At 42.3% G+C, this 24549-nt stretch overlaps 1 protein-coding gene across 1 annotated transcript; it reads left to right on the top strand.

Moving 5' to 3' along the window:
- The first annotated feature begins 430 nt into the window (after positions 1-430).
- On the top strand, positions 431-24162 carry Cdk5rap1 (CDK5 regulatory subunit associated protein 1). The gene is made up of 14 exons (XM_021647228.2): positions 431-582; positions 2448-2773; positions 3672-3775; positions 4406-4440; positions 5929-6029; positions 10529-10739; positions 12054-12174; positions 12971-13201; positions 14002-14099; positions 16083-16138; positions 16402-16532; positions 18868-19017; positions 20751-20891; positions 23948-24162. Exons 2-14 carry the CDS (start codon positions 2467-2469, stop codon positions 24032-24034), a joined length of 1773 nt encoding a protein of 590 aa, XP_021502903.1. The 5' UTR covers positions 431-582; positions 2448-2466; the 3' UTR covers positions 24035-24162.
- Positions 24163-24549: the final 387 nt, after the last annotated feature.

Consider the following 24549-nt stretch of genomic DNA (forward strand, 5'->3'; position numbering starts at 1 on the left):
ACAAACCAAACCAAACCAAACCAAACCAAAAAAGTCTAGGTGTTATGGTGGAGCTTGCAAAACACTTATGCTACATCGAGGTGGTTCTGGCCTCAGGGCTCTAATCTGGTTGAATCCTGCTCTCAGCATTTTCCTGGGTACATATAGGACTACAGGTTAGGTCTGGGGGAGAAGATGCACCTAGAGGCATGATCCAAGGGGAGGGAGAATGGCTGAGAGGGTCAAGGCAGGAATATGACAGAAATAGTGCAAAGAGGTGGCGAGGAACCACTGCGCTGTTCAGAGCCATTTGGGAGATCCAGGAAAGATGGGGTATTCAGAGCTAGCCAAAGAAACCCTAGCCGCTTTTGTGAATTTTTAAATATCTGTCTGTCTGTCTATCACCTATCTATTTTTGCATCTTCTATTTTTCAAAGCCAGTGACGTGGGTCCCCCAGGCCGGTAGGAAACACTTCCGTTAGAGCGAAAGTCACGGCGGAACAGAAGTTGCATGCCTAGGCAAGCAGCGGAGGACTTCTGAGATGGCACCCTCGCAGCCCGACAGTTTCCGGGTTTGGATGCGCGACCTCGCGGTTGTGAGAGGTGAGAGGGACTTGGTGTCCTGCGAGTGACCCGTCGTGGCGCAGGCAGGCTTGCGGGGTCCGGGAAAAGCCAGGAGCGCTAGGGGAAGGTGTCACTGGGCGGCGGGAGAGGTCTTGAATAAGACTGCTGCGAGTGTCTCTATGCCCTTGGCCAAGTCGCAGTGCCCTTCCGAGCCCAGCGTCTCTTGTGAAGCAGAGATGGAGGTCGGATCGGCCTCGCTGGGTGGCCGTGGGGGTTCTTGCGGGCGTCCACGCAGAACTCCCGCCACGCCCAGCACCAGTATCTACCCAATCACGTGCTTGGTTGTGGCAAGTGGTTCCTCCCCCTTCCCCTGCCGTTCAGACCTCCGCCCTGAGCTGTGCCATGGCTTGCGTTTGATCCTATCACCAGCTTCATCAGAGAAGACCGCTGCCCCATCCAACGCTCAGAAATGAAGGCTCCCAAATCCGGGGCTTGCCCCGGCTAGGCAGCAGTCACATTCTGACTCTTAAAGTCCACGCTGTGAAGAGATGTGGGCTGTTAGTGGATGGTTGTTGAAGTCTTAGTATGCCAATTTGGGTGGTTTTTCCCACCTTTTAAAAAAGTGTGTGTGTGTGTGTGTGTGTGTGTGTGTGTGTACACAACATGTGGTATCAGAGTCATTCCAACTTCCACCGTCAATTCTGTTCCTTCACTGGTTCAGGGGCTCTAACTGAGGTCTTTTACCTGTTGAGCCATCTTGCCCAAGTTAAGCTTTAATTTTTGTTTGTTTGTTTTTGGTCTCACTTGTCATCCAAGGCTGGCCCCGAACTTGAGACAATCCTCCTGCCTTAGCCTCCTCCTGAGTATTAGCCTTATAGGCACGAGGTATGGTGACTGGCTGCTTTTCTTTCTTTTTTTTTTTTTTTTCTTTTCTTGGAGACAGGGTTTTTCTAGGTAGCCCTGGCTGTCCTGGAACTTGGTGCTCTGTAGGCCTGGAACTCTGAGAAACGTTTGGCTCTGCCTCCCAGAGTGCTGGGATTAAATGCGAGTGCCACCGCCGCCCAGCCAGTGTGGGTTCTCAGTGTGTGATTATAACATCTGGCAAGTGGAAAGGTTATATTTGTACTTTTCTAAATAGTGTGACATTTGTAGTCCAGAGGTGGGAATTTGACCTGTAAAAGGTGGTCACACAATAATGAAAGAGCAGAAATAGATGACTTTAAAGCTCACACTTGGGCTGCTAAAATGGTTCACATACATGCACAAAAATATGGGAAAAAATTGGGGATACAGTAAATTGTAAGGGACCTCCTGATGTTGTCCAGGCAGTTCTGGGCTCAAATGGACTTCCTGCCTGAATTACTGGGAATATAGGTTTACCATGCTTGGGCTAAGGTAAACTAGTAAAAGTACCAGAAGGGAGGTGATGGCTCACACCTTTAATCCCAGCACTTAGGAGGCAGAGGTAGGTGGATGTCTGAGTTTGAGGCCAGCCTGGTCTACAGAGTTCCAGGCAGTCCCGGCTACCTGAAGACCCTGTCTCCAGAAAACAAACAAAAGAATCCTTTTGAACTGGGTGCGGTGCTCTGTGCTTATGATTTGAGCACTAGGGAGACTGAGGTGGGAGGAGTGAGGAGAGTTTGAGGTCAGTCTTGGCTATATAGCAAGATCTCAGAAAAAAGAACAAAAAAAACAAAACATAACTTCACACCCTCTGCCCCCAGCCTAGACTACCTAGTGAGTTCTAGGCCAGCCCAGGATAATGCTGAGATTATGTCTCCACACCTCTTAGGTGGCCGCCCCACTCCAAGGATACCTTCTTCTGCTTCAGTGAGGAGGAAGTGTCCAGAGCAGTTCCTGGGTTGCGAGTGTAGTAAACACTTGTGTGTTTTGTTCTTTTGCAGATTTAGGACTGCAGGTGCCATGCATCCTTTACAATGTGTCCTTCAAACGCAAAGGCTGTTAAAGTGGGAGCCGTTGACCTCCATGTCCTGGCTGCTGCTCAGGATCTGCAGGGCACACAGCAGTGTCTCCAGCACTTCATGTCCTAGTCCAGAGGGGCAGAGCCCAGGAGTGCAAAAGGATTTCAGCTCTAGGCTAGCCACTGGACCGACTTTCCAGCATTTTTTAAGAAGTGCTTCAGTTCCTCAAGAGAAGCCATCTTCTCCAGAAGTGGAGGACCCACCTCCTTATCTCACTGCGGATGAACTTCTAGGAAGGCAGAGAAAAGGTTGCTCTATTTCTCGTTACCCTTTGGCTTTCTTCTTTGCTCCATCACAGCATCGGTGGCTTGATTGATGTTGCTATTCTCTTACTACATTCTTGGCTTTAGAGAGTTAACAGTGTGGGCAGGTTGCTTAACAGAGAATCATCAGACTCTACCAAATAGCATTACTCTAAAGAAACTCAAGGTATGGGCTAGGGGGAGAGTTGTGTGCTGGAGTGATTTGCCTAGCATGCATGAAGCTCTGAACTCCATCCTTAACTCCTCAAAAAAGAAAAGAAAACAACAGAAAAAACCTCAATCCTGTCTGTGCCCATGTGAATTGGAGTCCTCTCTTTGGTTACTTATGGGAATACTATAATCTTCATCTTAATTAATTTTTTTTTTTTTTTTTTTTTTTTTGTGGGTGAAAAGGCAAAAAGTTTATTCCAAACTGCCAAGGCTATCTCCTGGGACAGCAAGGAGAAAGTCTTAGTTGCAGTTGTTAAAGTTGCGTTTAAATGACATCACTTTATGTATGTGTGTATGTGTACATGACACCTGTCGAGCAAGGTTGGAAGAGAACCTGTGACACTTGGCTGTCTCCTTCCACCTTATGAGGCAAGAGTTTAAAAATCAGGTTATCAGGCTTGGGGGCAGAGGCCATCTTGCCCAATCCTCGCCCTCCACTTTTTGAAGCTGGGACTTGCATAGCCTTGGTTAGTCTGGAACTCATTATTCTCTTGCTTCAGTCTTCTAACTGCTGGAATTACTGATGTCTGCCACCACTTCTGGTTTAGAATTTTATTCTTGGGGCTGGCACAATGACTCAGAAGGTAAAAGTGTTTGCTCTTAAGTCTGATGATCAGAGGCCCATGAAATGTGACCTCTGCCAACCCTGGAATCAATCTGTCTTTCATTGCAGTCTACCTTGAGACCTATGGCTGTCAGATGAATGTGAATGACACAGAGATAGCCTGGTCCATTTTACAGAAGAGTGGCTACTTGAGGACCAGCAACGTCCAAGAGGTACTTGCTTTCCTGTTTCCTGGGCCTGGGCTCCTCTGCCTTGGTGCTGGTTCTTAGATGCAGTGAGTTTTAGGGAGAGGATGTTGCCTGCTGAATTAGCTCCCTTGAGTGCTGTGTTGATTTCTTTGAGTGACATGTAGTGTAGGACTGGCGTATACTAGTGTGTCAGCTGTTTTGAGCTTTCATGATGCCGTTCATCCTCGGAAAGGAGTTACCAGACTTGGTGTGGTAAGCATGTGGTGGTTGTCCCAGCCTGGGAAGTGGAGGCAGGAGGATCTAGGATTTAAGGCTATGATGACTCTAAGGCATGGCTGTGCCTCCAAAGCCAAACCAAATCAGAACAAAGCCAGATCGCTCTTGGAGAGGGGAGGTAAGGCTTAAGGAGTTAGTGCATAATGGGAATGGAACTTTTTGTTGGGAAGTTCTGGAAGGAGATGGTGGTGGTGGTTGTACTATAGTGCTTAAGTGTTCATATTACAGCGCTGTATCCTTAAAAATGGTTAATATGATACGATTTATTTTATGTATGTTTTATCATGATAGTAGAAAAAAAGCAGGTGGACTGAATGGTAGTGATTCTGCAAGACTAATTTCAAAGTTTATAAGTTTCTTTTTCTTGCTCTCTATTAGGCTGATGTGATCCTTCTTGTTACGTGTTCTATCAGGTACAAATTTGTTCTTTCCATAAGTGAATATATTGTGTGTAAATCATGCCAAGGAGGCTTACTTATGGAGATGAACCAATGGTCCCAGGTCAGTGGGAGTTAAGGGTTTTTCCTGTAACAGAGATAGTCTTGATACAACTGGCTGACGTTTGCTGAGCATGCCCTGTGTGTTGGGTTCCATGTGAACACTGTACATGGATATATTAATTTAACTCTCACAATAGCAATCTGTGAGGTTGTTTCTTTTACAAAGCCCATATTATCATGACATGGTGGTACACACTGCAACCCCAGCACTGCAGAAGTTGAGGAAGAGGATTGTGAGTTCTAGGTCAGCCTGGACTACAGAGTGAGATTGTCTAAAAAGCAAATAGCCACAAAAGTGCCCAAATCAAGCGCTATTCCTTACATAGATTTTTAAACCAAAAGTTCTGATTTCCCAAATTTTCTGAAGTTTTCTGGCTACTAATGGCACATTCTTGCAATCTATGTACCTAATTTGAGGTAAAGCAATGCTTGAAAAACAGAATTCTGAAAAGAGAAGAGTGGCATCTTCAGAGGTGGCCAGGAAGTACTTAATCACAGGAAGTCCATAATGTGATAGACTGGAGAGCTGCTTAGCAGTTAAAAGCACTGGCTGCTCTTTTAGGGGACTTGGGTTAAGTCTCCAGCACCCACATGGCAGCTCATATCGTCTTTAGTTCCAGTTCCAGGGGATCTGATCTCTCTACAGGCAGCAGGCACATAGCTGGTGGATGCACAAACATACATGTAGGTGAAACGGCAGTCCACATAACAAATTTAAAAAAATGAATTGACAAATAGAGAACATACCCTCTTTATTTTGTTTGGTTGTTGCTGTTCAAGACATGTTAGTGGTACTGTTTCCACAGCTGCCTTTAACATTAAGTCATTGATCTGACATTTCTTATAGGGCCTCTGTTGAATGGTACTGAGCTGGTGGTTATAAGAGATTCAGAAATGAACCTTCTTCATAAAGCCAGGCTTCAAAGAGCTTGGTCTAGTACTGGGGTAGCTTATGCCTGTAATCCCTTATGAGAGGTCAAGGAAGATGGGTTGCTGTGACTTTGAGGATAGCTTAGGTTACATAATGAGTTTTAGGCTACCCTGGCTACAGAATGTGTGAAAGAACAAAAATGAGTTGCCAAGTTGAGGAGGAGTAGAGTTAGGTAGAGGGTGCTTGAAGGGAGGATGCTCACAGAGGAGTTGGGGAAGGGTTTGTGAAGATGTGGTTTTGAGTTTGCTTTAAAGCCTAGTCTGGATTTTGAGATGTGTAGGGAGAATAGTAGATGGCAAGAGGAGGAAAACAAGCAGTGCTCTCCCAGTTTGTTTCTGTGCACTCTCTCTGAGTTAAAGGTAGATACTTTGAAAGGGTTCAGATGGCTTCATTTTCTTTCTGTTGTCTGTTCGTCTGACTTGCTCTATAGTTTATATTTGGCTCATTTTTGCCACTTTGGATCTTTGCAGGGAGAAGGCTGAGCAGACCATCTGGAACCGTTTACATCAGCTCAAAGTCCTGAAGACAAAGCGACCACGCTCCCGGGTACCTCTGAGGATTGGGATTCTAGGTACCCAGTCATTTTCAGACCTTTCCATTTTGAGACTTGGATTCCTAGAGATTTTCCTGGTTGTCAACCTTTCTAATGCTGCAATCCTTTAATACATTCCTCATCTTTTTTTTAAATGACCATTAACTTATTTCTGTTGCTATTTTATTACTGTGATTTTGTTACTGTTATAAGTTATAATGTAAATAATATGCAGGATAGCTAATATGCAACCCCTGTAAAAGTTCCAAGGGATCATGACCCATAGGTTGAGAACCACTGCTTTAGAGGCCTGGTTCAAAGGGTGTAAATTAACTTTATCCCATAAATCTGTTTTACTTGATGTTAGAGGTTGCAAGATTAAATGAGATGAACACTCAGGAGGCAGAGGCAGGCAGATCTCTGTGTGTTTGAGGCCAGCCTGGTCTATAGATCAAGTTCCAGGACAGCCAAGGCTTCACAGAGATGAACCTTCTGAAAGAGTCTTTTGAAGCACTTGGAAGTAATAGATGCTCAGATAGTGATGTGTTCTTTCTAGAGCCGGATGCAGTATGTAGTACAGAGTGTTGGATATGGGAGAAGCCTTTGGAGTCTGGAGGGCAGCATGGGTTTCCATTGTTGTTATCGTTGATGGGAAGTGCTGAACATGCTCAAGTGAAAATCCCGGTCTGCCCTGACCAGTATAGTAGCTGATAGTCACATTAAAATAAAATTTCAAAAAGATCACTTCCCCCCTTGCCTCAGACACATTTCAGCTTCTCAGTAGTCACACCTGACGAGGGCCAGCAGCTTGCACAGCACATCCAGTCATTTCCATCCAGCATGTTCCTTCACCTTATTGGAAAGCTCTGTTGGACAGTTCAGGTCTAGGAAACATAGTTCAAAAATAAGTGCGTAGGTGTTGGCAAGGTGGCTCCGTGGGGAAAGCACTTGTCATCAACCCTACGACCTACTGAACTCACATGGTAAAAGGAGAGAACCAGCTACCCCACTTTGTCTTCTGACCTTCACATGTGTACTATAGTGCGTGTGTGTGCGCGTGCACACACACACACCAAGTAATTAAATGTTAAAAAAATGCTCTAATCAAAAGAAAACTGCATTTTTTTTCTGTCCCAGAATTTGGTTAACATATTTAACTTTATGGATAACAGACTGTGTCCATTGTCATATAGTTAGCCACTCTTGATACATCAGCACACAGTGTATCCAGTTCCTGAGTAATGTAGAGAGATGGAAGTTTTTTCCTTTTCACTTCATTATTGTTGCCCTTGGGTATAAATCCATTAGAAATTTCATAAACCCCAAGGAAGAAAGTTTAGAGTAATTGTGGCATCAACTTGCCATTTTAAATATATTCTTATACTTGTGCAGCCATTACTATTGTGTTACAGCTCTGAAAGGAAAGGTATCCTGGCAGTTGGGAACCAACGAGTACCACAAAGTTACTGCACAACATGCTTCACACAAGAGATTTACTGGGAGAGACAGAGGGCAAAAGGCAGCAAAGAACTGAGCAGGAGGTGGGCTTATGTAGGGTTTGGAGTGGTGGTGGTACCTTCCAGGGTAGCTTGGGATTGGTGGGATTTTGTGGCCTGGTCATGTTTTTTTTTTTTTTTTTTTTTTTCCTTGTAAGGCAGAGCTTGGCCACCTGTCTCGGGCTACAAATGGTGGCAGTGTTATGGCTGTTAGAGCAGTCTTTGGGCAGGACTTGGCTACTCATACCTCAAGGGGCTCACAACTACCATCCATCTCCATAAGTAATAACTTAACATTTTACCCTCCCTCTGGCTGCTGGCACTCATTTTATTTTCTGTCTCTGAATATATTAGGTACCTCACATAAATGGATTTATACAGTATTTGTCTTTTTATGTTTGGCTGTGTATTTTGCATACCATCTTTATGATTCTCATTCTATATAGTGTGTGTCAACATTTCCTTTCCTTGGGCTTGCTGTGAGTTTGAAGCCAGCCTGGTCTACAAAGTGAGTCCAGGATAACCAAGGGTACACAGAGTAACCCTATCTTAAAAAACAAAATAAACCAACCAAACAAATAAAAATTCCCTTTCCTTGTTTTAGGGCTGGGGTATCGGTGCTAGGATCTAAACCCAGGGTTTCACATATGTTAGGAAAGTGCTCTTTCATTGAGCTCTACCTCCAGTCTCAATCTTTTTCCTTTTAAGGCTTGAATAATAATGGCATTGTATATTTATACTACATTTTTATATCTGCTCACTCATTGATTCATTTGTTTGAGATAGGGTCTTGCTCTGTAGGTCCAGCTGCTGTGGTATTTGATATATGACTTTAAGATGGTTTCAGAGTCATTGCCATACTCCTGCTTTAGCCCTGCAAGTGTTGGAGTTACAGACTTGTATCACTTTGTCTGCCATGAATAATTCTTTTATTTGCTTAGTGTGTGCCACAGCAGTAGGAGGTCAGAGGACAACTTACAGAGCATGGTTCTGCCCTACTATGTGGGTCCCAGGATTAAACTCAGATGGCAGGCTTATTTACAAGCACCTTTACAGGCTGAGCCATTTTATTGGCCTTGGCTGTGGATAATTTTTAATTGTTTCACAGGGAGTGCCTTTTAAAATTTTTGTTGCTGTGATGAAGCATCCCAACCAAAAGAGGAGGAAAGGGTTTATTTGGCTTTACAATTCCAGGTTATATTTTATCATTGAGGGAAGCCAAGGCAGGAAGTCAGCAGCTAATCATATCACATCCATAGTCCATAGAGGAATTTTAGTTTAGAACTTGGATGCTCTGGCAAGAGATCACATACAAAGACCTTCTAGGTCTGTGTGATCAGGCTAGAATACAAACACACCTTTAATCCAGGAGACAGAGGTGAGCAGAGGCCAGCCTGGTATAGAGACAGAGATAGAGACGGAGACTGAGGCAGAGAGATAAGAGATAGAGAAAGAGAGAGGAGACAGTTTTACTGGGACAATAATAAACAGGTTGCAGAGTGAGAACTCAGTGAAGACTGAATGAGCCAGGAGCCCAGGGCTTAGAGTAGATTGCTTGAGTTAGTTTGAGGCCAAACAGAGCAATTCAGAGGCCAAGAGAAAAAGCCAGATTGAATAAGTTAGCTGGGAGAGAAGTTTGAGCCAGAACAGCTGTGTTGAACCATCCAGCCAGCACTCTGTAAGAATAAGAGAAGTTTCTTTTACAATAGTCAAGGCACAGAGAGAATATATAATTCTGTTTTTGTTGGCTTGCTTCAGCTCAGCTAGCTTTCTTCACTTTTAACAGTTCAGGGCCTGGGCCACATCCAGGGTGGTGTCTCCCACTTCAATTGTCAATCAAGACAGCCCTTCACAGACATGCCACAGACCAGCCTGACCTAGACAGCTCTTCACTTGAGATTCTCATCTTAAAAGGGTCTAGGTCAGGTCAACTGGACAGCGTACATACACTATGGGGCTAGGTGGAGAGACAGCTCAGTGGTTAAGAGCATATGTTGCTCTTTCAGAGGACCTATTCAATATCCGCTTTTGGACTACGCACGCACCTGTACTCATGTGCATTCCTACCCCAATAATTATAAATAAAATGTAAAAAAGCTTTTAAAAGACAAACTATGGGGCTGGAGAGATGTTATCAACATATACTGTTCTTACGGAGTACCCAAATTTGGTTCCCAGCATTTGTGTTGGACAGCTCACAACTGCCTGTAATTACAGATCCAGGGAATCCATCACCCTTTTCTGAATATCACAGGCACTCATGTGCACATGCTCATATACAGGCATACATTCATATAAATAAAATAAAAATGAAAAATTTAAAGAAACTCCAATTAATTAAACAATACAAGGAGTTTTTTAAAAAGGTAAATTTTTAAGATTTTTGTTTTTGTTTTTTTGAGACAGGGTTTCTTTTTGTAGCTTTGGATGTGCTGTCCTGGACTTGCTTTGTAGACCATGCTGCCCTCATACTCAGAGATCCTCCTGCCTCTGCCTTCTGAGTGCTGGGCTTACAGGTGTGAGCCACCACTACTACTACTGGCTACTTTAAAGATTTATGGACCTAATAAAACGATAGTTTGGGTGTACGAATTATATCAGCATAATTATTTACATCACTACTCCTAGGTTTAGCAAGTATTAATGGGCTGAAAGAGAAAAAAGTGTAGTTGTAAACTTATAAGTAAGCTTCTAATGTAAAACATGTTTTATCTTAGTGGTAAGTAGTTTAACTTCAGGAAGAGGCAATTCCTATTTGAAGGGCAGAAAATGCATCTCAGTCATGGTGAGCTTGGTTAGTATGAGGATGCTGAGTTTCATTTCCAGCAATGATGGAAAACATTGAGTTGCTCTGAAAATTTCTATGGTGCTCTTGTATTTGAAAATGTGGGTCAGTGCTATGGGTCAGGTTGGAAGGATAAAACTTCTCAGAGAAGTTTTCTGTGTTTTGATCTTCAATGCAAGTTATAAACCATATGCACTGAACAAAAGCCAGGAACCAGATAAACTGGAGAAGAGGTGCTAATTTCTTTTACTTCTTAGGCTGCATGGCGGAGAGACTGAAGGGAGAGATTCTCAACAGGGAGAAAATGGTGGATCTCTTGGCTGGTCCAGATGCCTATCGCGACCTTCCGAGGCTGCTGGCCGTCGTGGAGTCAGGTCAGCAGGCAGCAAATGTGCTTCTCTCTCTGGATGAGACCTATGCTGATATCATGCCAGTCCAAACGAGCCCCAGCGCAACCTCTGCTTTTGTGTGAGTCACTGTGTGCGAGTTGGGGGATGAGAGTTACCCTCTCTCTTGCATGATAATCTTATTATATTGAACATAAGGGAAAGGAATAAGTTGGCACAGTTATGGTGTAACATACAGAAACCAGCATCTGATATAGTAAAGCTCCCTCATACCCGTCATCCCTGCTTCCTGTTCTCCCAGGCTATTTCTGAAAGATTTTCTTGTCAGTCATTTTATTTCATTCATTCATTCATTCATTCATTCATTCACTTACTTATGTATCTATTGGTTTTTCATGACAGGGTTTCTCTGTGTAGCCCTGGATGTTCTGGAACTCCCTCTGTACTCGAACTCAGAGATCCATTTGCTTTTGCTTCCTGAGTGCTGGGAATAAAGGAGTGTGCCACCACTGCCCGGCTTGTCATTTCTTACTTAATCTTTCTAGTACTATCCCTTGTATATACAGTATATACTCATGGATTTTTTTTTTCCTGCTCTCCTATTAAAAATAAATGTTACTGTTTTATGTTTATTTTCATTTAAAGATATATCTTGGGTTTTCTTGATAGAAAACTTTTTAAAGATATAGTATATACTTGCAATCTGAGGCCAGGGCAGGAGTGTTGTGAGTTTGTGGCTACTCTGGGTTGTATTGTATATTCTTGGCTGGTCTGTTTTATTTGGAAAGCCCTTGTCTTAGAAATAGAAAATAGCAGCTGGGAAGAGACTCCTAACAGGAGGCAAAAACATTGCTTGCTGTGAGCTCAAGGGCAGTTTGGGCTCCACAGCATGTGTCAGGGGATTCAGAGCACTATTGAGAGACCCTGTCTCAGAAGACCAAAGCTAGAGTCAAATGTGGTGATGGATATCTGTAAACAAAATGCTTGAGAGATGGAGGCAGGAGGATCAGTTCAAGAGCAGCCATGTTTTTTGCTGTATAGCAAGTTTAAGTCTAGCCTGACCCACATAAGATGCCATCTCAAAGAAAAAGATTGTGTGTGAAATACAAACTATATTTTAAATTCAGGGTCTCTTCTATAACATATGTAGACATAGCATTTGTTTTCAATCTTAAAAAGTACAGTTCTGAGTCTGACCTCTCCCCCTCACCACTGTGCTTCCTCACTGACTTCCTGCCAGTTGCAGTCTGGTCCATATTCTGTGATAATATACTTAGAGATCTCACATGAGTTCAGTGTGAGGTTAGAGGTTAGAGGTTAGAGGATCCAGAGCCAAAGAAAAATCCTAGAACTGTAGAGCTGTGACCCATTGCTTGAGGTATGCTAAGACAGCATTGCTCTCTTGTTAACTGTGCTCTGGTACTTTCTTCTCTAGATCGATTATGCGGGGCTGTGACAACATGTGCAGTTACTGTATCGTCCCTTTCACTCGGGGCCGGGAGAGGAGCCGGCCAGTTGCCTCTATTCTAGATGAAGTGAGGAAGCTTTCTGAGCAGGTGAAGTTGTTGTACAAGCTCTCTTCAGATGAACATGTTCTGGACAGGCTTGGGATGCCTTTCTGTTTTTGTAGTTGTCTTATCTTTCCCCCTCTCCTTTCCTGTCCACAGATAGTTTTGTCACTGGTAGCTTGTAAAAACTCTGTTTTCACCTGCCTAAATACTCAAGTTATCTCCTTCCTCCCCATTTTCAACTCCTCCACAGTACAAAACTCCTTCAGGATAGATCTATTCTTCTTAAGGGATTGAGATGGTAGTAAGTAGAAACCTGCCTTTACTTCCTGAGTGTTGAGATTACAGGCACACATACTCTGTACTTAAGGTTTTACTTGTTGTTCAGTCTTTTTTTAAAAGATTTTCTGGTCTTTTTTGAGACAGTGTTTCTCTGTGTAGCCTTGGCTGTCTAGGCCGTTTAGTCTTTATATAAGATACTCAAGTATGGGCTGGGTGGTTGTGGTCCATGGCTTTAATACCAGCACTCAGGAGGCAGAGACAAGTGGATTTCTGTGAGTTTAAGGCCAGCCTGGTCTACAGATCAAGTCCAGGACAGCCAGAGCTACACAGAGAAAACCTGTCTTTAAAAAACCAAACCAACCAAACAAACAAAAAACAACCCTCCTCTCCCCCAAAACTTGAAGTATGAAGTTAATGAATTAAAGACAGATTTCTATGGCTTTTGGTAGATTCAGCTAATTTTTAATCAGTGGTTTGACATGACGCTGTTCAAGAAGTTTTTTGTTTTTGTTTTGTTCAAGAAGTTTTAAGCTTGTTTTCAACATGTTTTTCCTGTTTTTAGGGACTAAAAGAAGTGACACTTCTTGGTCAGAATGTTAATAGTTATCGGGACAATTCAGAGGTCCAGTTCAATAATGCAGTGACTACCAACCTCAGCAGTGGCTTTACCACCAACTATAAAACCAAACAAGGAGGGCTTCGTTTTGCTCACCTTCTGGATCAGGTTTCAAGAATAGATCCTGAAATGAGGATCCGGTTCACCTCTCCCCACCCCAAGGATTTTCCTGATGAGGTGAGAATTGATGATAATTAATGTTGTGACAAACTTTTACAGCATCCTAAAGTATGTTATAGCTAACAGTATATATAGAGAGCTTTGGGAATTCACTGTTACATTGCAATAACTCCTTGCAGACTTACTGATCCTATTTTACTTACTGGCAAGATTTTAAAGTCCCTCAAGGTCAGGAAGGCAATAGAATGGGTTTGAATCAGAGCTTGGGACTACTTGTGTACGGAGAAATTTTATTAAGGTGGTCTGTTGCATGGTAGTGATGGTGGTCATGGAGATACAGTGAGGACAGCAAAGGAGGCAATGTGGGCTCAGATCCCAGCGTGATTCATGTTTATAATCCTAGCTTTGGGAAATTGACACAGGTAGGTTATGAGTTCTAGGACAACCCGGGCTACATACTGAGTACCAGGCTAGTCAAGACTATGCTTATTTGTTTTTCGAGACAGAGTTTCTGTGTAACCTTGGCTATCTTGGAACTTGCTTTGTAGACCAGGTTGGCCTCAAACTCAAAGATCTGCCTCTGCCTCCCTAAGGTGTGCACCAATCAATCTTTTATTAACTTGAAAATTTACTGAGCACTGTGTTATATGCCTTTAGTTCTACCACTCCTGCAGCGGAGTCAGGCAGATTGCTGAGTTCAAGGCCAGCCTGGTCTACATAGTGAAATCTATCTCCAGCAAAACAAAACAAAAACTGAAACAAAACAACAGCAACCTCCTCCCAGAATGTAGAGTATTCGTTTCTACATGATTCTTTGGTGAGCCTTAGGTGACCCAGAGTGTGTTCTGTTTAATCAGGTTCTGCAGCTTATTCACGAGAGACACAACATCTGTAAGCAGATCCATCTGCCAGCCCAGAGTGGAAGCAGCCGTGTACTGGATGCCATGCGGAGAGGGTCAGACTTACTGGGGAGAGGACATCCTTTACCTTTCCAGTTTTCCTGAGGACCTACTAATGCAGCACACATAGCAAATTCATAACTGACTGTTGCTTGAGTAAATCTGTGGACAGTTGAACTTGCTTCTGTGTATCCTCCAAACAGAATAGGGATTGATTCTCTCATTTGCCTAATATTTTTAAGTGTTCACTGGGTGCCATATATGAAATTTTAGGGTTTTTTTGGCGGGGGAAAGGGGAGTTGTTGTTTTTTTCAAGACAGGTTTTCTGTGTAGCACTGGCTGTCCTCGGACTCTGAAACTCAAAGAGATCCGTCCATGTGCCTGCCTCTGTCTCCGTAGTGCTGGGATTTAAAGGTGTGTACTGCCACCACCATCTGTTTGTTTGTTTTGTTTTTTTGAGATAGAGTTTCTTTGTGTAGCCCTGGCTGTCCTGGAACTTGCTCTGTAGACCAGGCTGGCCTCAAACTCAGAGATCCACCTGCCACTGCCTCAAGTGCTAGGATTAAAGTTGTGTGCCACCACCGCCAGATTTTAATCTTTTATTTTTTTTCCCTTTGATTTTTCAAGATAGGGTTTCTCTGTGTAGTTGGCTGTCCTGGACTTGCTTTGTAGAGCAGGCTGGCCTCAAACTTACAGAGATCTGCCTGTTTCTGCCTCTCTGAGTGCTAGGATTACAGTGTGTGCTGCTGAACCTGGCTGAAACTGTAATCTTTTTTTTTTTTAATTTATTTAATTTTATTTTATATGCATTATTGTGAAGGTGTCAGATCCCTTGGAAATTGGCAGTACAGACAGTTGTGAGCTGCCATGTGGGTGCTGGGAATTGAACCTGGGTCCTTTGGAAGGGCAGACAGTGCTCTTAACCACTGAGCTGATCTCCAGCCCTGAAATTTTAATCTTTTAACTTGTAAAAATTATAAAGTTTTTTAGGTCTTAGACTATAAATGTAGTCATGTGACTCACTTTGGAAATAAATATGTAAAGGTGAGACTGGGGTTTACTATGACCCAAGATAAAGTTCACAGAACTAGAAGTTTGCCTTATTTTCCATATAGACAAAGATTAAAGTGAAGTGTTTATTTTTAAAATTTTATTTATTGTATATGGGTGTTTTGCCTGCATGTGTCTGCATCACATGTATGCATTGTTCAAGGAGGCCAGAAGAAGGCATCAGATCCTCCGAAACTGCAGTGACAGATGGTTGTGAGCTGCCATGTGGGTTCTAGGAATTGAACCTGGGTCCTCTGCAATAGCAGACAGTGCTCTTAGCCATTGAGCCATCTTTCCAGACTTTAGAGGTCCTCTAAGTGTTTAATTTTTTATTTTTTTATTTTTTGGTTTGTTAAATGAAAGGTCCTTATGAGCTGGAGCATATGTGTGTGTAGAAATCAGAGGACAGGGCTAGAGAGATGGCTCAAGAGGTTAAGAGTACTGGTTGCTCTCCAAAGGTCCTGAGTTCAATTCCCAGCAACCGCATGGTAGCTCATAACCATCTACAATGAGATCTAGTGCCCTCTTCTGGTATGCAGGCAGAACACTATATATAATAAATATAAATCTTTAAATTAAAAAAAAAAAAGGAAAAAAATCAGAGGACAGTTGTCAGGAGTTGGTTTTCTTCTACCATGTAGGTTCCAGCGATGGAACTTAAATCATCAGGTTTGGTAACGAGCATCTACCTGCTGAGACACCTCATTGACTCAAAGGGGCACTTTTATGTACTCCTCTGCTGTGACTGTGGATGTGAAATCACAAATTGGAAAATGAATACACGTGGGAACTTACAGCGTTATCTCCGGCTAGTGTTCATTTAAAGAAAATTGAGCTGGATATGGTGCTAGCACTTGAGAGGTAGATCGAGGAGGAACGGACATTTAAGGCTAATTTCAGCTACATGAGACCTTCTTACCGCCCTGCCCTACCTCCCCTGAAGAGGATGACTAGTTCACCTAGGTCTTTTCTGTTTGTTTTTACTGCAGATATTCAAGAGAAGCTTATGTGGCATTAGTTCATCATATCAGAGAGTCTATCCCAGGTAAATTTAAGATTGAAGGGGGGCGCCACTATTGCAGTGGCATTAGTTCATCATGTCAGAGAGTCTGTCCCAGGTAAATTTAAGATTGAAGGGGAGCACCACTACTGAGGCAGGACTTCTTTTTAATGTAGATGTGGGCTGGGTAGTTTGGAAATGTGACCCATTTGCTTTCCTTCCTTCTATGAATGCCCACGTTCCTTCTGGAGGTAGGCAGCAGCAGTACTCTCAGCACCGGTCCTTTGTCCTTTGTTGTATATTAATAGGTGTGAGCCTCAGCAGTGACTTCATCACTGGCTTCTGTGGAGAGACAGAGGATGATCACCTGCAGACAGTGTCTTTACTTCGAGAAGTTCAGTACAATACTAGTTTCCTCTTTGCATACAGCATGAGGCAGGTGAGTCCTGGATAGACAGTTAGCATCATTCTCTTACCAGCTTGGAACTGATTGGAGGTAGTTTGGTAGAAAATTATATGACAGCAAGACAGACCTTGTGAAATTTCAGGATTTTTTTTTTTTAAGTTGTTCTTTAGATAGGGTCACTCTGTACCCTTGGCTGTCTTGAACTCAAAGATCTGCCTACTTCTGTTCCTGAGTGGTGAAATTAAAGGTGTATGCCACCGTGCCCAGCTAAATCATGGGATCTTACCGTCACTTTTTTCTTTTCTGTAGTTAACTTTTGTCTATTATATGTCAAACTTTAGCCATTGTTTTGATATAAGGGTTTACTCTGAAGCTCAGGTTGGCCTCAAGCCTGTTTTCCTTCTACTTCACTTAGCTGCCTATGTGTTAGCATTATAGGTGTGAGCCACTACAACCAGCAAACCAGCAATTTGAGATGAAAAAAAAAAAATACCATGCTAGTGGTCCTATTTATGAAATATTTTATGGTAGCTGGATTTGGTAATATATGTTTATAATCCCAACATTTAGGAGGCTGAGGTAGTGAAATCTTAAGTTTGAAACCAGCTTGGGCTATAGACTGAGGCGTCTCAAAAATAAAAAACAAACTAACAAATAAACGAAGACAAAACCAAAGTTCAGCACACATTCTTCTTTAGTCAGGGTAAATGGGTCAGTGTCTTTCATAAAATTATTTCAGAAGTGTCACTTTTCAGGAGCCTATTGTATTCCATATTGCTTATTTTTTGTGGACATTACAGATGCACAAGAGAAATTATTTATGAGGGTGGGCCAGATGGGAAATGGTCTTTCAATACACAGTGGAAGTTTGACGAACAAATTGTCAAACCTCTGTCAGGCAGTAACAGTAACCTTGTCTTCAGTCCTTAGTGCTCTGTGAATTGGGAGTAACAGTACCAGCTCAGGATTGTTTTGAGGCTTAAATAAGATAGTGTATATAATGGACTTAGAGTGTTGGTTGCTTCCAACACAGTAACTGTGCCGTCAGGATGGTTATCATTACTAACAACACATTAATATCAAGTAGAACCCTGTGTTTTAGGATCTTATACCCATTCCCCATTCTGTTTTCATCTTTGGGTATGGTAGGTTTTTCAGGGTAGATTGGTTTCAGAATTTTTCTAGACAGTGGTGTTTAGCTTTTCCTTTCATTCCTTGGCTTTTGCTTAGCTCAGTGGTTCTCCACCTGATTTGAGCAAGAACATAAAGGTATCTGTAAATGTGTATCCACAGTGGTTTTTAAGCACTCTTCAGAGATAATTTGCTTCTGACTAGGTAACAGTGTAAAGTGCGAAGGTTAAAACACTTCTTCCTTTTATTGCTACCAGGTTTAGTTCCTTTCTTGTAGGCAACTGCTCTTAGTGATTTCTTCAATCAGTTTTCAGGTGTACTTCATGTGTTTATAAACTTGAATACTTACTACATCAAAGAGATGCATGTTGATCTGTACTTTGCTAATTTCAATCTGCAGAATATTTTGGAACAATTACATTAGTACATGTGGAGCTATATTATTAACCGTTACGTAATACTCCATTGTGTTGATAAACCCTAATTTACTAGGTACTACTTAGTAAGTGTTTAGACTGCTTTACATCTCTATGTCTGTAAACCACACTGGTGAGTAGCTTAGTGCATGGGTTATATAGTTTGTGTCCAAATACAAGCTTAGGACAAATATAAAGACTAGTTTTGGGTCTTTGATTTTCTTTTAAAAATGTATTTTTTATTTACTTATTTTTAAAATAATGTATTTAATTTTATTTTATGTGCATTGGTGTGAGGTGTCAGACCACCTGAAATTGGAGTTACAGACAGTTGTGAGCTGCCATGTGGGTGCTGGGAGTAGAACCTGGGTCCTTTGGAAGAGCAGACAGTGCTTTTAACCACTGAGCCATCTCTCCAGCGTGTATTTGCTTGCTTTGTGTGTATGTGTTTGTGGGGCATGTTGTGCTGCAGTGTATGTGTGTAGTCAGAGGATCTCTTGCTGGTGTTGGCTCTTTCCTTCCACTACATGGATCTAGGATTGAATTCAGCTCATCAGGCTGAATTCATTGCGTCATCCAGGCTGCTATGAGTGTGTGATTGCCATTTGCCAAATTTAGAATGACTATACAAAGATTCTGTTTCAGTTACCTTTTTCTCGGGGAATGTTCCTAGAACCAGAGAAATAAATCTGGTTTAGTTTTGTGTTTTGGACCAAATTATATGTCTGTAACTTGTGACTATAATAACTACATTCCTTGCTTTGTGCCCTGAGGAGTCTACAAGCCCTTAGTGACCTTTATCCTATTTTGTTTTTTAATAGAAGACACGAGCATATCATAGGCTGAAAGACGATGTTCCAGAAGAAGTAAAATTAAGGCGTTTGGAGGAACTTATTACTGTCTTCAGAGAAGAAGCTTCAAAAGCCAATAAGACTTTTGTGGGTCGTACCCAGCTGGTATTAGTTGAGGGGGTAAGGTCACATGCATTTTTTTTTTTTTTTAATTTACTTTTTAACTGGGTGTGGTGGCACCTAACTTTAATCCTACACACGTTGTTTGAGATACATATATATATTTATACATACACACACACACACATATATGTAATTTGATGTTTAGTTCCCTTAGCAAAAGGGCTAGGGAGAAATAGGTCTGCTTTGTCTTTCTGGAAGCCATATGTGTAATTAGTACTGGATCTGTTGTTTGTTTAGGCCTGTTTTGGTCATAACGTCTTAGAAAGCTTGGTCCTGTGGGCTAAGTGTAGTGACTCTTAGAGTGCTAGCAGATGGCACAAGGTGAGTCTGTGGACCTGGCCTTGTGTGAGGTGACATGCTGCAGCTACTGAGAGGAGGGCCAGCAACAAGGGCTTGTTTCTGCTTTCCTTCCTGCTAGGCTGTCTAGCCGCCAAGCTCTTGGGATCTGCTTCTCTCCATTAGCCATTCCTGGGGCTTCAGGCATATGCATCCATGCCTGGCTTTCTGTGTGGGTGCTGGGGATTCAAACTCCAGTCCTCATGCTTGTAGAGCAAGGGTTTCTTATACACTGAGTCATCTTTCCCACCTCCACACTAATCATCTTAACGTGCACATTATATGTTCCAAGAAGACATGTGAAACAGAAAACTGTCTAGCTGACAATTCCCATGTTACTCTGCTGACCTGAGTCTATGAAGTTGTTACTGTACACACACGTATTTAGTATAGAATCAGGAAACCCAGATATAGTTCTACTTAACTCTCTCTTTTTCAGAATTTGCTTTACAATTTTCTACTCTATCAAGCAGCCTGAATGTAGGAAAGAGAACCCCATGCTGTGCGTCTCTGCTTTACGTGCTCTGGCTGGCATATGCCTTTCTGTTTGAAAGCAGGAGTAAATGGAGGACTCAGTTCATTCACTCTGTCTCTGACAGGCCATGGTCTTGTATGATCTGTTTTTTAATATCTGAAGACAGTTTCTGATATTTTGTCTTTACTGGTTTTAGGCTAGAAGGTAAATTTGGTTCCTCTCACTGCATCTCAGCAGGCATAGAAAGACTTGTGAATATTTTAGAATTTAATCTTCTCATTGTGGTTTATGTTTGTGTCTGGTTCTAGGCAATGGTAGAGACTCTAGCTTCAAATTACCGTATTCAGTTGGGACAAGTAACTCAAGCCAAAACAATCCAGAACAATCCTAGGTGCTTAGTATGAGATCAGGGAACATGAATGTTGGTTTGTCAAGCACATCACTCATGAGTATCTGGAATTCATACTTGTTGAAAATCATTCCTGGGCTGGAGAGATGCCTCAGAGGTTAAGAGTGCTGGCTTTTCTTCCAAAGGTCCTGAGTTCAATTCCCAGCAACCACATGGTGGCTCACAACCATCTATAACGAGATCTGGTGTCCTTTTCTGGCATGCAGGCACACATGCAGTAAGAAATACTATATAAACGATAATAATAATAACGACAACAACAGCAACAACAATAATAGTAACAATAATGAAACATCGTTCCTGCAGAAGCCAAGTCTGTAAAGGTTCATTAAACTAGTCTGCACCACATGCTCTTCTGTTGTTGAAGCGGCCATATGCACTGAGCCTTTGGATTTCGTGGCTAAGAAATGCTCTGTGGTAGATCCTGAGAGCCTCAGACAACAGGCTCAGTGTCTGCCTCCTAGACTTACTGCTGACAGACGCATACATTTTTCCGTTTGTTTTCTGCAGTTCAGCAAACGTTCTTCCACAGACCTGTGTGGCCGGAATGATGCAAACCTTAAGGTGATCTTCCCTGATACAGAGGTGGAGGATGTCACTAACTCAGGGCTCAAGGTCAGAGCTCAACCTGGGGACTATGTGCTGGTGAAGGTAAGGTGTCTTGAGTTTCCTTGTTCTGTCCATCTGACAAGACCTCAGTACAACCAGTGTACTGGCTGGAGGCCTCATAGTCCCATGTTCCTTCCCTGACATTGGACCAAGAAATGCCTTTCTTCAGTAAAGTTGGGAATTTCCAGTGTAGACGCTAGGAACCAAACTTAGGCCCTCTGGAAGGCAGCAAGTTCTTTTAGCCACTGAGCCATCTCTCAGGCCGTATCTTATTTTTAAATGTGTGACTGTGTGTGTTTGTGTATGTGAATGCTGGTACTTGGAGAGGCTGGAAGTCTCAGATGCCCCTCAAGCTAGAGTTGCAAGTGGTTGTAAGCTACCTGATGGGGGTGCTGGGAAGTGAATTCAAGTCTTCATGAAGAACAGTATGCATTTTCCCTCCCCACCTCTAAGTTTATTTATTTTTTTATGTGTATGGATATTTTACCTGCATGTATATCTTTTGCAAAAATAGAAGAATTCCACTTGATCAGAAAAGTGAAGTTGAGTTACTTAAGCCCCCTCCCTTCCTGACATAAAAGCTCGCACATATATTTAATGGAAGGATTGGTATGAGGAAGGAACTGTGGAAGGAGACTGTTGGTCATTCATCTCTGCTGTCCACACATTGTTTCCACTGAGGCCTTCTGACTGCATGAGAACCTCTGTCTCATGCAATCCATATACTCTGTCCTATTTTCCTAAATTCCATCTCACTCTGCATCTCCATCCAAGTAGCTCAACATTGTTAGGGAAAAAGAACATAAAAGATGATAGAGTGCTTGGCATGGCGGTGCACACCTTTAATCCCAGCACATGGGAGGCAGATGTAGGTCAATCTCTATGAGTTGGAGGCCAGTTTGTCTATAAAGAGAGTCCAGGACAGGCAGGGCTACACAGAGAAACCCTATCTCAAAAAAAAAAAAAAAAAAAAAAAAAGGTGCTGGAGAAGTGGCTCAGTGCTTGTCTGCTCCTTTAGAAAACCTGGCTTCAATTCCCAGCACCCACATGGCAGTTCACAACTGTCTGTAACTCCAGTTCAAGGGGTTTCATGGCACCAGGTATGGTATACACACACACACACACACACACACATGCACACACGCACACACACGCATGCAGGCATGCACACCAAAATCTCTAAAAAAAAGGATGATACAATATGCTAGGAGATTGAAGTCGCTCAAAATGTAGTGACTTCAGTTGGATAGGAGTTCTCTTTTTCCTGAGACTCTGCATGTAGAGGGTCCTTGACTAGTGATTGTGACTTCAGGGACTAGACTTTTTCTGCAGTTTCTCAAGGTCATCTGGTTTCCACTCTAGCTAGCCTGTTCATATTTCATTAGTGTGTATACCAGTAAACAGGACTAAGAAGCCCTGTCTTACATAGCTGATATTCTATAGCCCCTCCCCCATTTCATACCAAAAAAGAGGGAAGTATTGGGTGTCCTTGTACAACCACATGCAAACAACTGAGATTCTCCATGCATGTGTGAGGATTTCAATTCTATCTCCAGCATCCATGTAACAAGCTAGACATGCTGGCTCATGACTTTTTGTTTTTATATTTCATCTGTCTGCCTATCTCTCTGTTTATCTATCTATCTATCTATCTATCTATCTATCTATCTATCTATCTATATCTATATCTATCTATCTATCTAATCTATTTTTGCTTTTTTGAGACAAGATTTCTCTGTGTAGCCTAGCTGTCATGGAACTTACTCTGTAGACCAGGCTGTCCTCTAACTCAGAGATCCACCTGACTCTGCCTCTACAGGCATGAGCCACACTACTTATTATTTACTTACTTATTTATCTTCTTTTTTTTTTTTAATTGTGTTTTGATACAGGTTTTCTCTAGTTGTCTTAAAACTTTCTATGTAGATAAGGTTGACCTCAAATTCACAGAGATCTGCCTGTCTTTGTATGTGCTGGCCTGGCGTTTTGTTGTTTGTGTTTTCTGGGACAGTGTTCTCACTTTGTAGCCCTGTCCTGGAACTTACTGTGTAGACCAGGCTGACCTCTAAGCCACAGAGTTGCCTATCTCAGTTTCCTGAGTTCTGGGATGAGTTCTGTGCCACCTCACCTAGCTTCTGGCACACCATTAATCATGGCACTGGGGAGAGGAGATAGGAGGGTCCCTGTGCTTTACTGACCTGCCAGTCCAGCCTAGTTGGTAAGCTCAGGTCCCAGGGAGATACCATCTCAGAAACAAGGTAAGTAGCTCTTGTGTAATGACACCCAAGGTTGACCAGTGGTCTCCACATATTCATGCACTAAGTGTACATGTATCCATATTATTTGTGTATTTGTTTACAATAAACAGATTAAGTAAAAGTAAAGAATTTGTCATCAACCAAAAATAAAAGTTCACATCTTAATCAAAGTTCCATGTTACAGTGGTGTGATTCTTTTTTGAGTCAGGGTCTATATATCTGGGTGGCCTGAAACTCACTTTGTAGACTAGGCCTACCTGGAACTCAAGAGAGATTTGTCTTCCTTCTGAACATTGGGATAAAAGGCATGTACTTGGCTTACCTACAATTTAAAGTACTTGATTTGTTAAAAATTTAAGTTCTATGAGCTAAAAGGAATTTTAGGCTAATTAAGTCACTACTGTGTCTTAATCTAGCAAGGTGCCATATAAGGGGCATAGGAGGAGACGAGGGAGGCAGTGAGGGGTGGGGAGGAGACGAGGAAGGAGGCCACAGCTGGGATACTAAGTGAATAAATTGTAGTAAATAATGAATAAAAAATAAAGCAAACCAAGGAGCCATAAAGCACATAGAGAGTTTCAGCCAGTCAGGTGTGCAACTGTATGCCCTGTCAGAACACTGATGACTGCGGTCAGGACGTTCACTGTCCCTCACAGGCCTCACATATGCTTGATGGAGTGTGTGGCTTTTTACCTAAATGCATTGCCATTCTGTCTGACAACTCTTCCTTTCAAGCTTGAGGCGCACAGATACTATGTATTTCCTGCTGTCTCCATCCATGTCTTGTCCATGATGGTGCTGTCAGCTTACCTTGTCTTCTTTTGATGGGTTTCCTTTCAGATCACCTCTGCTAATTCTCAAACTCTCAAAGGACACATTCTCTGCAGGACCACTATGAAAGACTCATCAGCGAATTGCTTGACCTGAGTGGGTGGCTTAATAGTGGACTTGGGCAGTTTTTCCTCATGCTTTGGAGACAAGGTAATAGTCTTAAAGCTAAAGCGTCTTTGTACCAAATGGAATAGTACCTTACAACAATAAATTTCATAAAATAATTATTTGTCTCAATTTTTCTTTATTATTATTATTTTTTTTTTATTTTTCTTTACAATATAATAAATACTTCTTGATGACTGCACATGGGGTATGGCTGCTTGGTGGTTCTGAAGGATGACAGCAATGGTGTTTGCCTGGTGTATAGTCTTTGGTAGTGGGTGGAGTGACTTGGATGATGTTGCTCCCAAACCAGCAAAACCGCATTTATGCACCCATTGTTTTCAGAATTGTTGGTAACTTAGGCATACTTTCCCCAAATAACTTTGCCTCCTTGTGTCACAAGGCCCAGCTCGCTCACATTCACTTCAGTAACTGTACCTTTGGTGATTACACCCAGAGTTGTATATAATGGAGATGAGGAGATGATGGATTCTTTTTCACACCAA

This window comes from Meriones unguiculatus, chromosome 4 (genome assembly GCF_030254825.1).
Source record: "Meriones unguiculatus strain TT.TT164.6M chromosome 4, Bangor_MerUng_6.1, whole genome shotgun sequence".
NCBI lineage: Eukaryota > Metazoa > Chordata > Mammalia > Rodentia > Muridae > Meriones > Meriones unguiculatus.